The sequence below is a fragment of the Phyllostomus discolor genome, chromosome 5, assembly GCF_004126475.2.
Source record: "Phyllostomus discolor isolate MPI-MPIP mPhyDis1 chromosome 5, mPhyDis1.pri.v3, whole genome shotgun sequence".
NCBI lineage: Eukaryota > Metazoa > Chordata > Mammalia > Chiroptera > Phyllostomidae > Phyllostomus > Phyllostomus discolor.
In genome coordinates this window covers 30,919,087-30,939,496 of record NC_040907.2, presented here as the reverse complement: position 1 = coordinate 30,939,496, position 20,410 = coordinate 30,919,087, and the positions used below count along the sequence as shown (strand labels likewise).

General features: G+C 39.8%; 1 protein-coding gene across 1 annotated transcript in view; it reads left to right on the top strand.

Moving 5' to 3' along the window:
• The window catches only part of ZSWIM5 (zinc finger SWIM-type containing 5), a 120,638-nt gene that overhangs the window by 69,980 nt on the left and 30,248 nt on the right, over positions 1-20,410 (top strand). Inside the window, exons 3-5 of the mRNA XM_028513486.2 lie at positions 6,112-6,260; positions 8,232-8,382; positions 19,339-19,518. Of these exons, the coding sequence (XP_028369287.1) occupies positions 6,112-6,260; positions 8,232-8,382; positions 19,339-19,518 (480 nt within the window). The remainder of the gene's footprint in view (positions 1-6,111; positions 6,261-8,231; positions 8,383-19,338; positions 19,519-20,410) is intronic.

Genomic DNA, 20,410 nt, shown 5'->3' with positions numbered 1-20,410 from the left:
TGAATCAACATGAAATATATTTTGAGTATAAATTTATAAAATTACAGGGCTTCCAGTCAAGATATCAGAGTAGTAAATGTGGTACTCACACCCTCCCACAACCACATCTTTCAGAACCACCTGATGTGTAGCTGAACAGAAATCCTATAATTATAGATATAAAGAAGAAGCTACATTGAGACTGGTAGGAGGGGCAGAGACACAAAATAGGCTGGTCCCACGTGCGGTGGATAAAAATGGGAGGGATATCTCAGTTATGCAGGTATCCCCTGAAGAGTGAGGAGTCCCAGCCCAGGGTTCTAATGCTGGGAAGAGAAGTACCAATGACTTATGGCTGTGAAAACCACCGGGCATTGTGGCTGAGTGAGACAGAGCAGTGCTTGAGTCACAGCAGTTCCTTTTAAGGGGCCCATGAACAGACTTAGTTGGATTCACTCACTCTGAGCTCCAGTGCTGGGGCAACAGCTCAAAAGGCACCCAGGACATAGGGAAAGGAACTGAATCATCCAGCAAGGACTGGAGGGGCAACTCTGTTTTTCCCAAACAGAGTTCTGGCTGAGGCCATTGCTCCTTTCCTGAGCTCTGCCCTACAAAGAGCTGACTGGTGGGTGTTGTATCTGATTATCAACCTCGCTAACACTATTTTCACTGCCCTGATGATTCCCTGAGACCCCACTCCACCCATCTTGTGAGCCCACATAAGCATCTTCCAGTGGTGTTTCCATTCAAATGTCCTGTTTTGTTTCATGCTTTTGATATTCTTAAAATCTCTCAAGGGTCCGCAAATCCCAAACAAGCCATATCTGGCCTAAGTGTACCTCATACCTCTTGCTAAGCAGCCCTAGGCTTAGCACCACTGGCAGTCATAACCTCAGTTTTCAGGTGGCCTCTTCCAGGCACCTCCAAGCCTAGTGCAAGTAGCAGGCATCTGCTGATCACTTAATACGCAGCAAGGCACAGGCAGCAACTGACCTTGGCATGCACCTCCCAGGAGACCCTAGAGCCAGTGCCCCCAGTGGACAGCTTCAGACCATGCCAAAGTACCACCCAACCACTTCTATGTTCAACACACTCAAGAGGAGGACTCGTTGGGCACCAGAGCCCTGCTGGAGGGAGTCCTGCATGGATTTAGCCCCTGCATAGTAGATTTTCTGTGCCAGCGCTCACAACCAATCAGCCTGAGGGTAAATCCCTCCCATTGATGTACCAACAGCAATTAAGGCTCAACATCAACAGGAAGGAGCACAACAGCCCAATAGAAGGGCACATCTGGAGCACCCAGCTCAGGTGATGGGGGAGGCAGTGCCACTGGGCCCTATAGGACACCTACATAAAGCCACTCTACCAAGACTGGGAGATGTAGCATATCTGTCTAATCCATAGAAACAAACACAGGAGGCAGCCAAAATGAGGAGACAAAGAAACATGGTCCAAATGAAAGAATAGGTCAAAACTCCAGAAAAAGAACTAAACAAAAAAAAAAAATAGACAAGCCATCTACCAGATGCAGAGTTCAAAACATTGGTTATAAGGATGCTCAGTGAACTTAGGGGAAGAGTAGATGAACTTAGTGAGAATTTCAACAAAAATGGAGTTAGAGAACATAAAGAACCAGTCAGATATGAAGGACCTACTAACTGAAATGAAGAATACATTACAGGGAATAAACAGTAGAGTAGATGAAGCAGAGCATCAAATCAGTGATTTGGAATATAAGGAAGCAGAAAATACCCAATCAGAATGGCAAAAAAAAATTTTTTTTAATGAGGATACTTTAAAGAACCTCTGGGATAACATCAAGTGTACATACAATCATGGGGTTACCTAAAGGAGAAGAGAGAAAGTAAGGATTAGAAAACCTATTAGAAAAAATAATGATGGAAAACTTCCCTAATCTGATGAAGGAAATAGGCATAGAAGTCCAAGAAGTGCAGAGAGTCCCAAACAAGATGAACTCAAAGAGGTCCACACCAAAGCACATTATAATTAAAATACCAAAGGTCCTGGCTGGCGTAGCTCAGTGGATTGAGTGCGGGCTGTGAACCAAAGCATCGCAGGTTCAATTCCCAGTCAGGGCACATGTCCGGGTTGCAGGGCACGGCCCCCAGCAACTGCACATTGATGTTTCTCTCTCTCTCTCGTTCTCCCTCCCTTCCCTCTCTAAAAATAAATAAATAAAATCTTTTAAAAAAAGTAGATAAATCAATAAAAAAATAAAAATAAATAAAAATAAAATGCCAGAGGTTAAAGACAAAGAAATTTAAAAGCAACAAGAGAGCCCTGGCTGGTGTGGCTCAGTGGATTGAGCACTGGCCTGCAAACCAAAGGGTCACTGGTTTAATTCCCAGTCAGGGCATGTGCCTGGGTTGTGGGCCAGGTCCCTGGTGTGGGGGCACTCTACAGGCAACCGCACATTAATGTTTCTCTCCCTCTCTTTTTCCCTCCCCTCCCCTTTCTCTGAGAGTAAATAAGTAAAATCTTAAAAAAAAAAAACCCACAAGAGAAAAGCAGGTACTTACCAACAAGGGAGGTCTCAAAGGTAGTCCACTGTATTCCGAACAGAAACTTGGCAAGCCAGAAGGGATTGGCATAAAATATTAAGTGATAAAAAGCAAGGACCTACAAGTAATATACCCAACAAAGCTATCATTTACAATAAAAGGACAGATAAAGAGCTTTCCAGACTAGAAAAAGTTAAAGGAGCTCACCACCACCAAACCAGTATTTCAAGAAACATTAAAGGGTCTTCTTTAAGAAGGAGGAAGAGAAGGAGAAAGATTAAAAGTATGCATAACAAAATGGCAATAAATACATATCTATCAACAATTATATTGAATACAAGTGGGTTAAATGCTCTAATCTAAATATGGCAGCTGATTGGATAACAAAGTAAGACCCTTATGTTTGCTGTCTACAAGAGATTTCAGATTAAAAAAACACACAGACTGAAAGTTAAGTGATGGAAAAATACTTCATGAAAATGGAAACAAAGAAAAAAAAATTGAAGTAGCAATACTTAAACCAGACAAAATAGACTTTAAAACAAAGGCTATAACAAGAGACAAAGAAGGACCTAGAAATTCTACTTCTAGGAATTTATCCAAAGAATCCCAAAACACTAAATCAAAAATATATATGTATTCATATATTAATTGCAGAATTATTTACAGTGGCCAACCTAAGTGTCCATCAATAAATGAATGGATAAATAAGTGGTGAATATATATAATGGAATATAACTCAACCACAAAAAAGAATGAAATCCTGCCATCTGCAACAACATAGATGGACCTAGAGTATTATACTAAATTAATTAATTCAGACAGAGAAAGACAAATGCTTTATAATTTCATTTGTATGTGGAATCTAAAAAACAAAATAAAATAAGCAGAACAGAAATAGGCTTAGATACAGAAAACATTTTGACAGTTGCCAGATGGGAGGAGGGGTTGAAAGATGGGTGGAAGAGATGAAGGGATTAAGAAGTACCTATTGGTAGTTACAGAATGCTCATGGGGATGTAACATACAGCATAGGGAATATAGTCAATAATAATGTAATAATATTGTAATATGGTTTCAGATGGGTGCTAGATTTATCAAGGTGATCAATGTATATTATATAAATGTTTAATCACTGGGTTGTACATGTGAAACTAATATAATATTGTACATCAACTGTAATTGAAAAAATTATTTTAAAAAATTGTAAAATTATATCACCTTGTATGCAACTCTGCCTGTGCTTTGTGGGGCAAGTTTTTAGGAATTTAGGAGTGTTGACTTCACCTGAGAAGCTACATATTTAGAGTGGGCTTTAAAAATGGAATTTTTATTTTTTGAGAAAGCATTCTTCATTTTACAACAGTACATGTACTTTAAAGCTTCTTTGAACTCATAGAAAGGGAAAATAAGAAAAATATAAAGTCATCCTTCTAAGGAAAAAAATCACTATTTTTATGTTTGTGTATGTTTTTCCAGGCTTTTTTCTACTAGGATGGTATAGGCTGATTTTGGAAGAGGATACTACTGAAATTTAAATGAACGTGGAATTAGCATTAGATCTCTTACATTTATTCTGGACCACACAATTGAAAAAACCTAGATTAAGGCAAAATACCCACTTGGGGGGGTTGTTTCTTAAGATTTTATTTAAATATAGCTGGTATACAATATTATATTAGTTATATTAATGTTATGTGTACAGTAAGGACTTTGACATTTTTTATACCTTATAATGTGATTACCCCACTAATTCTAGTAATCATTAGTCACCATGCAAACTTATCACAATATTATTGACTTCTCCTTCACCTTTTTCACTCATCCCTCCACTGCCTCCCTCTGGCAATCATCCCTTTGTTCTCTATGGGTCTGTTTTTATTTTGTTAGTTTTTAGATTCTACATATCAGTGAAACCATAGAGTATTTGTCCATCTGTGTCCGACCTATATCACTTAGCCTAATACCCTCTTGATCCATACATGTTGCCTCAGATGGCAAGATTTCAATTTTTTATTGCTGTGTAATATTCCATTGAGTGTATATATAATACATCTTCTTTATCCAGTCATGTATGGATAGACAGCTACATTGCTTCCATATCTTAGCTATTGTAAATAATGCTGCAATGTACATAGAGAGGTATATCTATTCAAATTAGTGTTTTCATTTTCTTTGGATAAATACCCAGAAGTAGAATTGCTGAATCCATTGATCTACTATTAGTTTTTTTGAGGAATCTCCGTACTGGTTTCCATAGTGGCTGCACCGATTTTCAGTCCCAGCAACAGTGCACTAGTGTTCCCTTTTCTCCATATCCTTGCCAACACGTCTTTTTGGTCACTTTCTTATAAGAGTCATTCTGACTGGTGTGAGGTAGTATCTCATTGTGGTTTTGATTTGTGATATCGAGCATCTTTTCATATGTCTTGTTATTAAGTTGTATGAGTATCTAATGTATTTTGGATACCAGCCTCTTAACAGATACATCATTTGGGAATATATTCTCACATTGAGCAGATTGTCTTTTTGTTTTGTTCATAGTTTCCTTCACTGTGCATAAGCTTTTTAGTCAGATGAAGTTCCACCTATTTATTTTTACCTTTGTTTCCCTTGCTCTAGGGGACATATCCAAAAAGGTGTTACTCAGATTGATGTTAAATAGTTTACTACCTATGTTTTCTTATAGGAGTTTCATAGTTTCAGGTCTTACATTTACATCTTTAATCCATTTTGAGTTTATTTTTACATATGGTGTACAAGAGTAGTCCAGTTTGATCTTTTTGCGTGTGTCAGTCTAGTTTTCCCAATACCACTTGTTGAAGAAACTGTCATTAGTCCTTGTATATTCTTACCTTCTTTGTTGTAGAATAGTCAGCCATACAAGCGAGGGTTTATTTGTGGGCTCTCCATTCTAGTCCATTGTGTCTAGATCTATGTGTCTTTTTTGTGTGTCAGTACCATACTGTTTTGGTTATTATGGCTTTGAAGTATAGGTTGCAATCAGGGAGCATGACACCTCCAACTCTGTACTTCTTTCTCAGGATTGTTCTGGCTACTTGTGGCCTTTTGTGATTCCATATAAACTTTAGGATTATTCAAATTCTGAGAAGAATGTCATTGGTATTTTGATAGGAATTGTATTGAATCTGTAGATTGCTTTGGGTAGTGTTGTTATTTTAACAATATTTATTTTTCTAATCCATGAGCATGGTGTATCCTTTCATTTATTTGTATCCTCTTAAATTTCTTTCTCCAATGTCTTATAGTCTTCAGAGTATAGGTATTTTACCTCATCAGTTAAACTTATTCCTTGTTATTTTCTCCTTTTTGACACAATTGTTAATGGGATTGTTTTCTTAATTCTCCATCTGATTGTTTGTTATTAGTATATAGGAACGTGAAAAGCTTCTGTATATTAATTTTGTATCCTGCTACTTTACTGAATTCTTTCATTAATTCTATTAAGTCTTGGTGGATTCTTTAGGGTTTTCTGTATATAATATGCCATCTGCAAATATTTTTGAATACACTCACAGATTTCCCCTCCTCCTGAAGGTGAAGCATATGAAACCCAAGAAATTCATTTCATGACTCCCATTCTTCACAGGTGCCCCTGACCCCACAGCTGGGGCCAGCATTGATGATGAAAACTGTTGGCACTTGGATGAAGAACAGGTGAAAGAACAAGTGAAGCTCTTTCTCTCCCAGGGTGGTTACTATGGCTCTGGAAAGCAACTCAATTCAATGTTTGCCAAGGTAAGCTGTGGAAAGGTTCTTAAATTTTTTTATTTCACTTTTTTAAGTAAATGGAATTCAACACACTTTTGGCTTCATGCATTGTAGCCAGCTCACTTGCCCTAGCTGTACCAAGTGCTTGAACATTAATGGGAGCAGTTGACCAGAGCAGAGCTGAGCAGGCTGCATCCGGGGAGCCCTGCTGCCTCACCCTGGTGGCCTTCTTCCTTCTGCTCCACTCGAAATCGGCTGGCATTGCTGGGGTTTTTAGTCATGAAGATTTGGACCCAAGACTGGCTGATGAGGCCTTGAGGAGACTTTTGGTGCTGGGGGCTCTCCCAGCAGGTTTTCTTTCTTTTTAAAAAACACATTTAGTGAGATATAATTCACATACCATAGAATTCATCCATTTTAAAGTGTGTAATTGTTATGCAAAGAGCTGAGGTCCAAGGAAATCTCAGCATATTGTTTGTTGATTCCAAAGAAATAACCTGGTCGACCGGTTGTGAAACTGATCGGGTTAACTCCTAATAAACCTGTGTCGGGGTTTATTAGGAGTTAAGTGCACACTGTTGCTGGCTGGCTGGAGAAATTTTCCATCTGGCCTGTGGACAAGCCACACAGGAGGTGGCCGATAAGTGAAATTTTACCATAACTCAGACTCTCCCAGTACAAAGTTATACAGAGTACAGAAAACAAAGCAAAAGCGGGCATGCAGGCGGAGGGGGTTGTGCTCGTGCACAAGCTGTGTGACATCCGAGAACAGTTTCTGTTGAGCTGTTTCTTTTTTTTTTTTTTTTTAAGATTTTATTTACTCATTTTTAGAGAGGGAAGGGAGGGAGGGAGGGGGAGGGAGAGAGAGAGAGAGAGAGAGAGAGAGAGAGAGAGAGAGAGAGAGAGAGAGAGAGAGGGAGGGAGGGAGAAACATCAATGTGCGGTTGCTGGGGGCCGTGGCCTGCAACCCAGGCATATGCCCTGACTGGGAATCGAACCTGCGACACTGAGCCATTTCTTGACTGAGGTGCGGGCCAGGTTCCCAGGGTGGGTCCCACAGTCCACTTACTGATAGCTTTCATCATGCTCCCACAAGGTGGGAAGGGAGTTGGAGCTCGGGTAGGGGCTCATGTTCCCATTTACCATACAGCAGTTCAGTGGTTTTCAGTATGTTCAGATATACGCACCCATCACCACAGTCAGCTTTAGCGTATTTTCATTACCTTAAAAAGAGCCCCCCTACCCTTTAGTTATCATTCCCCTATCCGGCATGTCCCCTCCCCCAGCACTGAGCAACCACTAATCTACTTCTTGTCTCTATAGATTTTCCTATTCTGGACCTTAATAGGAATAGAATCATGTAGTATGCAGTCTTTTGTGACTGGCTTCTTACAACTAGCATATTTCAGGGGCCAGCTGCATTAGTGACATGTATCAGTACTTCATCTTCTTTATGTCCGAATAATAGTCCATTGTATGGATACCCCACATTTTGTTTATCCATTTGCCTGTTGATGGCCGTTTGGATTGTTTCCACCTTTTGGCTATTACAAATAATGCTAATAGAAACATTTTTGTACAAGTTCCTATGTGGACATATGTTTTCTTTTCTCTCCAGGACATGGAATTGATGGGTCATATGATAACTCTGTGTTTAATTGTTTGAGGAACTGCTAAACTGATTCCAAATTGGCGGCATCATTTTACACCCCCACCAATGGTGTATTAGTGTCCTGATTTCTCTATATCCTCACCAATACTTGTTACCTGACTTTCTGCTTCTCACCGCCCTAGTGGGTGTGAAGTGGTATCTGATTATGCATCGCAGGCTTTCTTGATACATGTGGTGAACTTGCTTACAGAACAAGAGGCCTTCTAAAGGCTCTTTGGAAATGTTGTGATTAGATACTTCATCTCTCCCCCCTCCTCACCTTTCTAATTCTCCTACTTTTTTTATGATGTGCAGTCACCAACCCCTTCCCCCTCCTTATGTGTCAGGTCCGAGAGATGCTGCGGATGAGAGATTCCAACGGAGCGAGGATGCTGACGCTAATAACTGAGCAGTTTATGGCTGACCCACGACTCACACTCTGGAGGCAGCAAGGAACAAGCATGACAGATAAGTGCAGGCAGCTCTGGGATGAACTAGGTAAGTTTTCATATCTAAGAGAAGTGCTATGTCTGTCCTACCAGCGCACTCACGGGCAACAAGTGTTAGTGAACACTTGCCATCGGTCATTACATAGATCTTGCTGAGTGAACTTTAGCACAGCTGGTGGAGGACTTAGGCTCTACAAAGGCCAGTGGAGTAATTCTGAACTCGCCTGTGCTGCTTGCACTTTGCATTGATATCAGCATTGATATTTGATATTTGCACTATAGCATTGCACTTTGTTATTGATATCAGCATTCTGTTCCAGATGATATCACACAGATACTTTTGCTGAGAGGAAACCTCTTCCCTTGGCTTCTGTTGCTTGGCATTAGCCAGGCTCTCCAAATATTTGTCAGCCTTATTTCCCCACCTCAAGTCCCTGGCTCTGTTCTTCCTTTTTACTCTGAAACAGTCCTCTTAGACATAGAGCAATTTCCAAGACCAGGGCCTTGGACTTCCATTCTCCTTTCTCTGTACTCCCTTGAAAACTTTTATTATCATGGCTTCAGAGTTTACCTCTATGGTGATCTCAGCCTCATCTTCTTCCCACTTATCTGAGTACCAGTTTCATATTAGCAGCTACCCTTTAACCATGTCCAGTGAAAAATTCCTTGATCACATTAAGCTTGGGAAATCTAAAATGAGCTCAGGCCTCCAACAAGAAAAGGTTCCCCTGACTCTGGCAATTCCTTAGTCTACCAAACATATTCCGAACACTCATTTTTCTTCCTTTTCTTTTTTTAATTTCTTTTTTATTTATTAAATACATTTTATTGTTTATGCTATTACAGTTGTTCCATTTTTTCTCCTCTTTATTCCCCTCTACCCTGTCCCTCCTCCCACCAGCATTCCCCTCTTAGTTCATGTCCATGGGTCATACATATAAGTTCTTTGGCTTCTCCATTTCTCATACTATTCTTAACCTCCCCCTGCCTATTTTCTACCTACCATTTATGCTTCTTATTCCCTGTACCTTTTCTACCATTTTCCCCCTCCTCTTCCCCTCTGATAACCCTCCATGTGATCTCCATTTCTGTGATTCTTGAACACTCATTTTTCTTTCATTCCCTACTTCCAGTCACCAGCTTCATTTGATTCCCCAATCTTCAAAATGCAGTTTAGTGTCCATTCCCACTTTTTATATCCCATCACCACCAGTCTTGTTGAGGGCCTTGGGACTTTTAGATTAAATTAGAACTGTGGCTTCCTGAATGGCCTCTCTGGCACATTCTTCTTACTAAGGCCATATTCTTTGGTTATCATTTCCTTTTATCATTCCCTTGCTGCTCCAACACTAGTTTGCAGTGCCAAGACTCAACTCCTCTCCTTGTTTTCAGAATCTTCCATACCTTGGACTCACCATCTAATCATGGGTTATACTGAAAAAGCTCTGTATGACATAGTCTAAAAGTTAATACAGCTCCTCAGTACTTCCCTCACCCCAGAAAGCAACAACAAACCTTCCACTTGTACAATATAGCCCAAAAAACCTGTAGTTGAGGGTTTTAGTGAATTCTTCTGGACTGAAGCCTATATTTTATAGTATTAGGGCAAAAGCCTTGGAGAATGAGATATAATGACTCTGGGACTTGGTTACCTTGAGGCTAAGTGTGCATTTTAGTTTGGGTGCTGAGGCTTTTTTATATTATGTGGAGCACTAATGGCATTGGAGCTTTCATTAATGATGACTAGCTATGTTGTTATGTGCCAATCTCCATATTAAAGATTGTACTCACATTGTTTCATTTAATTCTCATAACAACCCTATAAAGTAATCATATATTTATTGCAAAGAAACAGATAGCTCTGGTTACTTCTAGATACAGAATAAAATGAATTATAGAAAATTCTCTCTGCCTTCACATAATCACACTTCCTGAAATACAGGAATGTTGTGCTATTAGTCTGTAGCTACTGCTCCAACTCGTTGTGACCAGGGTCACATGACATAATGCATGGCAACTTGAGAACTGCTTCTAGACTCTTTCACAAGAAGGAATTATAGGTAGACTTCCTTCTGGATTTAAGATACTGGCATCTCCATATTTTTAGAAGACAAGACTGAGCTCAGAAAAGTTAAGTTTTCCATTCAAAGTCACACACTAATAAGTAGTGGCTCTAATACTTGAACCCCAATCTGACTCCAAAACAAACATCCTTCTGCAACATCTCCTTCAGTTCTATCTTGTCTTGTACTTTTCCCCCTCAAAATGCATACTTCCTAAGAATTTGAAGTTATCCTTCTTCAGAGGCAGTTTCATCTGATTCTTCTTGGAGTAATTTTTATAACAATCATGGGATTGTGCTGTGGACTTGGGCTTGGTCTTTGGGTCAAAGGTAGGTGAGAGGAAGTAAGCAGAGCTGCCTCCCATGTGCTTTTAAAGCTCTCATCATATATTTAGGTTCATTATGAAAAGCTCTTGCTTCTGACATTTTCATATATAAGAAATTGTTACATCAGTCTTCCAAGAAACTCTCAGCATTCTGCAAAAACTGGTTCTAAAATTTCTCTGAATCACCTGGAGTACCTGTTTAAACAAATTATGAGACCTGTCCCTAGAGTTTCTGGCTCAAACAAATTGCCAGGGGATGCTGATGCTACTATTCCAGAGACCACGTTTTGAGAACCACTGCCCTAAGGGAAGCCTTATGGGTTTAGATACTGGAGCACAGTGCATTCGTGCTTCCCCTGTCTACCCTGACCATTACTTACTGGTCACAAGGCCCGCTCGCTTTGGGAGGGCCTCGACAGGGTTTGTAGGAACTTAGACAGTGGGCTCACTACTTTCAGTTCCTGAACCAGATAAAATAGAAACTGTCAGACATGAAGTTTTCTCATCTTCCCATGTCTATACACATGTGCTTTACTGACTCTTCTGTTAAAATCTGTAAAGTGTCTCTGCTCCCATAAAAGGCCAGTCCTTATGGCCCTATGCCATCTCCTTTTCTCAAGAATTTTGCTCCTACACTTATCTCCTTTCTCTGGCATCATTAATTCTTTTCCCTCTACTAGGTCAACCCCATCAGCATACAAATATGTTCTAATACCTTCAGTCTCATAAAAAAGTGCTTTTAATGTTCCCACCACCCTCCAATCATTACTCCATTTTTCTTCCCTTTAAAGCAACAATTCTTGAAAAACTTACCTGTAATCACTCTTTTGCATTTGCTCACCTCGATTGTCTCTTGAGCCCACTATAGTTGAGCTTCCATTGCTCATTGGTGCCACCCTGCTAAAGTAGTTCTTGTCAAAGTCATCAGTAACTTCAATATTGCCAGATACAGCGGTCACTTCTCAGTTGTAACCTCTTAGCAGTTTACAATAAAAATGACCATATCCATATTGAAACCTATTCTCCTCTTGGCTTCTACAACAGTACTCACTCTTGGTTTCTTCCTGTTTTCATAGCTTGCTTTGCAGGCGTTTCTGCTTTTCCTCAACCCTTCCTAATATTGAGAATGCCACAGCACCCACTTCCCTATCTACATTCCCTTCTTAAGTGATCATATTCAGTCCCATGGCTTTAAATACCATCCAGATGCAGGTAAATTATAAATTTATGTCTCTAGCCCTGACCCTTCTCCTGAGCTCTAGGCTCAATGTCCGGCTTCCTTACACTTCTAAGAAACACCCAAACTTAACATGACCATCACAGAGCTCTTAATTTTCCTGTCAAAGCCTGATTTTCCCCTTGTTGTCCCCATCTCAGTACACATCAGCAAGATGTATCTGGATGCTCAAGAAGAAAACCTAAGTCATCCTTGGTTCCCTGTGTTTCCTATCTTCTGCACCCTATCCAGAACCTGTTGACTCACAGAGTTAGAGCACTGAATGAGATAATGTATATAAAATGCTTAATATAATGCTTTTCCCATTAAAATGTAATTGATATTACTTTACTATTAAATTTAATGTGTAATTATTATGTATATTTTAAACTTTGGTTAGAGTTTTTGACACTTTTTTTAAGTTGCTGGACAATATGCTTTTGGATATTGGTAATTAGTCCCATGAGTGCTATTATAAGGAGGCAACTGCAGGATGTTTTTTGCTTTGGCTCATTCTTAGAGATGTGATACCTTTTGTTTTGTTTTGTTTTGTTTTGTTTTAAGAGTTTATTTATTTATTTTAAGAGAGAGGGGGAGGGAGGGAGGGAGAGAGGGAGAGAAACATCAGTGTGTGATTGCCTCTCACATGCCCCCACTGGGGACCTGGCCCACAACCCAGGCATGTGCCCTGACTGGGAATTGAACTGGCAACCCTTTGCTTGGCTGTCCATTGCTCAATCCACTGAGCCACGCAAGCCAGGGCAAGAGATGTGATAGTTTTTTTGAAATAAAAAAAACTTGGAGTGTTTTTGAAATAAATTCATAAGGACTTAATAAAACAGAAAACTTATTTTTAACTTACAGGTGAAAGTACATGTTTTCACTTTCTAGGGATCCCTTCTTTAATACCTAAATGCCTAGGAAATAGGAACTCCTTGATGACTAGAGTTACACATTTTCTGTTTATATTAATCCTCTTCCAACTCACCCAATTGGTTTTCCATTCCTTTAGTCCTATCGATTTTGGAATTCGATCATTAGAATCCCTTTAGTTGCCAAATTTACTGCCTCTTTTTGGTTCTCATTCTACTTGTGAAGATTAAATGTGAAAAACTGTTACTTCACTATAAATGAAAAGTACTTTTTAAACTGTAAAATAAATGCTTATTACTAATACAGACAGTGCCACATTGCTAATTGGCTCATGTGTCACCAATTTCTCCTGGCTCTTCCATCTCGCTCCTGTTGTACTTATTCCTCATTTTCTGTTCACTACATAAATATGGATGTTTTCTCAAAATTTTGTTCTTAGCATTCATCTCCTCACATCCAAAATGATAAGGTTTTCTTTTTTGTTAGTGGGAGAGCCCCTATCCCTCCCTACATTAATTTTTTAAAGATTTTATTACTTTTATTTTTAGAGAGAGAGGAAAGTAGGAGAAAGAAAGGAAGAATATATTGATGTGAGAGAGAAATATTGATTAGCTTCCTCTTGTACATACCCTGACCAGGGACTGAACCCTCACTCCAGGCATGTGCCCTAACCAGGAATCAAACCAGTGACAAAAAGGACATGAAAGGACCATAAAAAATAACTATTTAGAAATGAAAGATACACCAACTGAAACAAAGAACCATTTATAGGGAAACGGCAGTAGAGTGGATGAAGTCATGAATCAAATCAGCAATTTGGAATTTAAGGAAGCAAAAAACAACCAATCAGAATAGCAAGAGAAAAAAAAGAATCCAAAAATATGAGGATAATGTAAGGAGCCTCTGGGACAACTTTAGGCATACCAACATTTGCATCATGGGGGTGCCTGAAGGAAAAGAGAGAGAACATGGAATAGAAAACCTTAGAAAAAATCATGATGGAAAACTTCCCTAACCTGGTGAAGGAAATAGACATACAAATGCAGTAAGCTCAGAGAGTCCCAAACAAAATGAACTCAAAAAGGCCCACCCCAAGACACATCATAATTAAAATGGCAAAGATTAAATACAAAGAGAGGATCTTAAAATAAGTAAAAGAAAAGCAGTTGGCTACCTATAAGGGAGCCTGCATAAGACTGTCAGCTGATTTCTCAAAAGTAACTTTGCAGGCTAGAGGGTATTGGCAAGAAATATTCAAAGTGATGAAAAGCAGGGACCTACAACCAAGAATATACCCAGCAAAGCTGTAATTTGGAATTGAAGGACAGATAAAGAGCTTCCCAGACAAAAAAAAGCTAAAGGATTTCATCACCACCAAACCAGTATTATATGAAATGTTAGAGGGTCTTCTTTAAAAGAAGAAAATGAAAATTATGAACAATAAAATGGCAAAAAAATACGTATCTATCAACAATTGAATCTAAAAAACAAAATAAACAAGCAGAACAGAAACACAATCATAGATATAGAAAACATTTTGATGGTTGCCAGATGGGAGGGGGGTGGGTATTTGGGTGAAAAAGGTGAGGGTAATAAGAAGTGCAAATAGGTAATTACAGAATAGCCTTGTGGATGTAAAGTACAGTATAGGAAATGGACTAGCCAAAGAACTTATACACATGACCCATAGACATGAACAATGGTGGGGGGATTGCCTGAGAGAGGTGGGGTTCTGGGTGGAGGGAGGCAATGGGGGAAAATTTGGGACAACTGTCATAATATAAGCAATGAAATGTAATTTTAAAAAAATAGTCAATAGCCTCCTAAAATGAGAGACGATGTCTTTTAGTTTGAAAACTTTTCTTAAAAAATTTTCTTACCCTTATTTTCTCTGTGTCTGGAACTACTCTTGATGTTCGGATATTAGCTTGTGGGTTACAGCAGGATTAGAGGACAAACAGTCTACATCAGGGATAAGATAACAGAGGGTTTCAGAAGGGATGTCTCTAAGAAGATAATAAAATTGATAGATGATTTGATGCAACTGAACATATTGAATAGATATTGATCTTCTAGTTGTATTATTTTTTTCTGTCTTTATTTCTGTATCTTTTTATTTATTTTTGTTTTTATCTTCTGGGACATTTTCTCAATTTTATCTTTTAACTACCTTATAAATTTTAATCTATTTTTTATCATTGTATTTCTAGTTTCTAAGAGCCCTTTTGTTGTTGTTGCATCCTGTGCTTGTTTCACAGATGCAGTATCTTCCCACTTTGAGACTATCAATATAGTTCAGTTTTTCTTCTTCGTGTTTTCACTGTTCTCTGCCTTGTTTGTGTTTCCTCCAAGTGTTTTCTTCATCTTATTTGCTTCATTCTCTGTCCTTTATGTAAGATGCATTCCTCATATATCCAATTTTCTTTAGCTGTACATTCTTATTTAAGAGTAAGACACTTAGAAGCAAAAACGAGGCTGTGTGTGTGTGGCTTTGTCAACTAGTCAGCTTAACTCAAGATGATCTGGTTGGGCTTATTCATTGGCGAACCCCAACTACCAGAATCTGCAGTGTTTTTTGCTGTTGGGCTGATTATGGTACTTTCCCAAAGATAAGTTCTCTATTACCTTGTCTGTGTGTTATAAGCCTGTCACATCTTCTCAGAACGAAGTGGTGAAAGAGGGTTGGGTAAGGAGGGTATCCATTTGTTCAATAAATACAGCTTCCCTTAATCCCTTAGTTTTCATTACGGAAACCTCACTCTCAGCTATGTGTAGCATTTTTAATCCAGAGCCTCTCTGAATCAACCTTTCCAGTGAATAAAGCTCTGGTCTTCTTCCAGGAGAGGGAAGGAGCAGGCACTCAGCTACCTTGAATAAAAGAGGAAACTGGGGAACCTTTGACAGACTTCTAACCAATTCTACTATGTATTTTCTGCCCTTTTTCCAGTGTGATTCTACACTATGAATCAGTCTGCTTCTGGGCTCTCCTAATAGCTGATGGAAATTTCAGCTTTGTCAGTTTTGCTAAATCAGCCATCACTCATCCACATGATTTGCAGACTCCAAAATTTGTGCTGTTCTTTTTCATCTCTTCCATTTTGTGTCTGTGTGAGTTTATGCCTGTTTTTATCCCTTTCATTTTTTCTTGATTTTGCTATTACAGTTGTCCCATTTCCCCCTTTCACTCCCCTCCCCCCTGCACACCCCCTCCTACCCACATTCCCTTCTTTAGTTCATGTCCATGTGTCATAAGTTCTTTAGCTCCTACATTTCCCATACTATTCTTGCTCTCCCCCTGTCCATTTTCTTCCTACCGTCTATGCTACTTATTCTCTGTACCTTTTCCCCCTCTCTCCTCCTCCCACTCCCCTGTTGCTAACCCTCCATGTGATCTCATTTCTGTGGTTCTGTTCCTGTTCTAGTTATTTGCTTAGTTTGTTTTTGCTTTAGGTGTGGTTGTTAATAACTGTGAGTTTGCTGTCTTTTTACTGTTCATGTTTTTTATCTTCTTTTTCTTAGATAAGTCCCTTTAACATTTCATATAATAAAGGCTTGGTGATGATGAACACCTTTAACTTGACCTTATCTGAGAAGCACTTTATCTGCCCTTCCATTCTAAATGAAAGCGTTGCTGGATAGAGCAATCTGGGATGTAGGTCCTTGACTTTCATGACTTGGAATACTTCTTTCCAGTCCCTTCTTGCCTGTAAGGTCTCTTTTCAGAAATCAGCTGACAGTCTGATGGGAACTCCTTTGTAGGTTACTGTCCTCTTATCTCTTGCTGCTTCTAGGATTCTCTCCTTCATTTTTACCTTGGCTAATGTAATTATGATGTGCCTTGGTGTGTTCCTCCTTGGGTCCAACTTCTTTGGGACTCTGAGCTCCCTGGACTTCCTGAAAGTCTATTTCCTCTGCCAGATTGGGGAAGTTCTCCTTTATTATTTGTTCAAATAACTTTTCCACTTGTTGCTCTTCCTCTTCTCCTTCTGGTATCCCTGTAATTCGGATGTTGGAATGTTTCAAGATGTCCTAGAGGTTCCTAAGCCTCTCCTCATTTTTTTGAATTCTTTTTTCTTCCTTCTTTTCTTATTGTATGTTTTTTTCTTCCTTCTGGTCCACTCCATTGATTTGAGACCCAGTTTTCTTTCCATCACTATTGGTTCCCTGTGCATTTTTCTTCATTTCACTTAGTGTAGCTTTCATTTTTTCATCTAATTTGTGACCAAAATCAACCAATTCTGTGAGCATCCTGATCACCAGTGCTTTGAACTGTGCATCTGATAGGCTGGCTATCTCTTGGTCACTTAAAAGTATTGGCTCTGAAGCTTTGATTTGTTCTTCCATTTGAGCCTTTTTTAGGGGCGGGGGAGAGGGTCTGGTTGTGTCTGTTACGTAGTGCGGGGCGGGGCCTTAGGTGTTCACCAGGGCAGGGCAACCCAGTCACTGCATTGTGATGCTGTATGTGGGGGCAGGGTCATAGAGGGAACAATGGCGCTTGCTCCACTCTCTGTCAGATTTCAGTCCCCTCTGTTGCTTCCTACAAGCAAATTGGGCTCTTCTGGTGTTGGTTTCCTGGTGGGTGGGCTTGTGTATGTTCTAGGACCCTGTGGGTCTCTCCAACAAACTCTCCTGTGAGGCTGGGAGTCTCTCCTGGCACCTCAACCTGCACAAGTGTTTTCAATCAGTGCTTTTAGGCTTTATTTCCCCACGCCCGGGCCCTGGGTTGCGAGGTCTGTGTCGCTGCCGGTTTTTACCTGGTTTATCTGAGCGTGAATGTGTGACTGCGGACAGCCAGCTGTCTTGGACGTCTCGCTGGGTGTGCTCATTGCCTCCCCACGCCTGCGCCCAGGATCTGCCACCGGGGTCTGCTAGCCACTGCCTGTGCCCTGCATGCCCGGGTCTGCCAGCCACCACTTTTTCCCCACCGCCACCCCTCTCCGCTGGCTGCTGACTCCGCCCCTCTTACCGTTCTGGATGAATGGTTGTCAGGACTTCTGTACAGTTCAGTTTTCTGTCTGTTCTGGTTGGGGGTTTTTTTTGTTTCTAAATTTTTGTTGTCCTTAATTTTGGTTGTGTAGGGAGGCACAGTGTGTCCACCCATGCCTCCATCTTGGCCAGAAGTCCCTTTACTTTCATTTTAGTGAGGTTTCAGGATGGAGTTGTGTTAAATATGTTTTGTTAGACATCTTTAACCAGAATAACTCATGTTTATTTTTTAAGGCCAAACTTTCTCTGACCCCATGCGAAAAATTAATTGCTCCTTTATATGTATTCTCATAGGGTTTTATATATGTCTATGGTAGCATTTACCAAACTTTATTATAATTATTTGGATGACTCCTAACTATAATCCTCTTGAGAGCCATCATTACATAATACTATTACATTGCATACTATAGTTCCCTTTCCTTGGTAGATTTTAACATTTTAATTGAGCCAATAGAAATGAATATTCATCTTCAGTTAGTATATGAAATTGAGGCTAACATGGCCTTTTAGAACATTCCTATTTTGAGGGGCCTTAAAAGAGTATCTGAACATACCTTCATCCATAGCTGTAGCTCTATCCCAAAGGATGTTTAACTTAAACCATTCTACAGCCAGGCTTACTGCTAACTTGAGATTGAGAATATATCTGGCTTAGCTATACATATGTCCAATCTTGAAAAGAAGAAGTGGGTTTGCTTAAAAAGAAGAGTGATATAGTCAAAGAAACAGTACCCATTGGTAATGTGGAGTGTGTGATACTCTGCTACAGTAACAGAGAAGATGCAAGAATGTGATAGTTGTAAGGCATCACAGTTTATCAGCAGTATCAAAATCCAAGTCCACATAAACCATTTTCCCTAGAAAAAGGAAATACTAAAATTTTACTATGTGCCAAGTAATGTGCTAGGCCTTTTAGAAATGTTATCTCATTTAACTCTTACAATATCTCCACAACGTAGGTGTTTTTATATGTTTTATAGCTGAGGGATTTGAATCCCAGTCCAAGGTCAACTAACCAAAAATTAAAACCTTTTCTGAGCACCTCCCTGCTGACTCCTGCCCTTGTGCTAAATGCCCTTCCTCTGTGCTGCTCTTGTTCCCTGAATATATCTTTATCTTGACACTTACCATATTCAAACGGTGTCTGTTTTTTAACTATCTCCCCCACTAGATAGCTGCTGAAGAGTAGGAATAGTGTCTTATTCTCCAACACAGGGCCTTGAACATGGAAAGCTCTCACTAAATGTTTGTCAGACTACAGGTTCAATCTAAGAATTCAAGCCCAAATGTCTTGTTCATTATCATAGGCACACATCCAGATATCATCATAGTCACTCTGCTTTAAGGAAGATTTGGGAAGGAAAAATATGCCCGTTCTCAAAACTTAGCAGATCTCATTTTTTATTGTATATTGGGAAATGCTGATGTTTTCAGAACTTTTCCTACCAGCTAAAAATGAGAGAGCACACTGAACAAGAGTGAGGCTTACATATACATCAAAAAACAGATATGAAGAATGTGGGTTATTTTATTTTCCAGGGGCCTTATGGGTGTGCATCATTTTAAATCCACATTGCAAACTGGAGGAAAAATCCTCTTGGCTGCAGCAACTGCAGAAGTGGAGCAACTTGGATGTCTGTCCCCTGGAGGATGGGAACTATGGGCATGAGCTGCCCAACATCACCAACGCACTTTCCCAGAATGCCAATCACAGCCCAGGTGAGCAGATACCTTTTTAGGGTCTTCATGCCTGTAATTCCAAAAGATTGAGGGGAAAGCCCTAGAGCAAGGTAGCTGGACAAACTTTTGGCTATTAGAATTGTCATCCTAAATAAGAAAGTCAGTCCTTTTTGTCTTGAAATGCAAAACTTTAAATAAGGGTAAGCCTTTATCATTGACATTGGGGATGCTGTCTTTTTCCACATCTAGAATGTCCTTTTTAGTACCCAGCATAAATTCCTAGAGCCCTCTGCATGAATCTTATATACCCTTCAAGTTCTTGATGACTAATGAATCTTGGCCTAGCTGGGGCTGATTTTAGCTCAGAAGACCTATCTCAGCAGAAGGATGGAAGGCCTGCAGAAAACAACTTTTAAAGATGTCCTGACAGTTGCCTTTCTTATGTTTCTCTGTTTTCCTCAAATGTTTATACAGCAGAGAGCAAGGAAGAGTCATGCTCCCAAGTTACTATTAGGACTCTTACCTCATTTTAAGACAAATCCAGTACAGTGATACTGTACTCTGCATTTTGAGCCCAGTAGCTTACTGATATCACTGGGCATCAGCATTTATATCGGTTTTAATTCATCCAGCTCTGGCTATTTGATGTTGGCAATTGAGTGCTCTTTGGCCTATTGGGAACCTTTATTTTAGGAGATTTTTTTTTTTAAAGGTTTTATTTATTTATTTTTAGAGAGGGAAGAGAGGGAGAGAGAGAGAGAGAGAGAGAGAGAAACATCAATGTGTGGTTGCTGGGGGTTATGGCCTGCAACCTAGGAATGTACCCTGGCTGGGAATCAAACCTGGGACACTTTGGTTCCCAGCCCGCGCTCAATCCACTGAGCTACGCCAGCCAGGGCTGTATTTTAGGAGATTTTGATCAGATATTAAT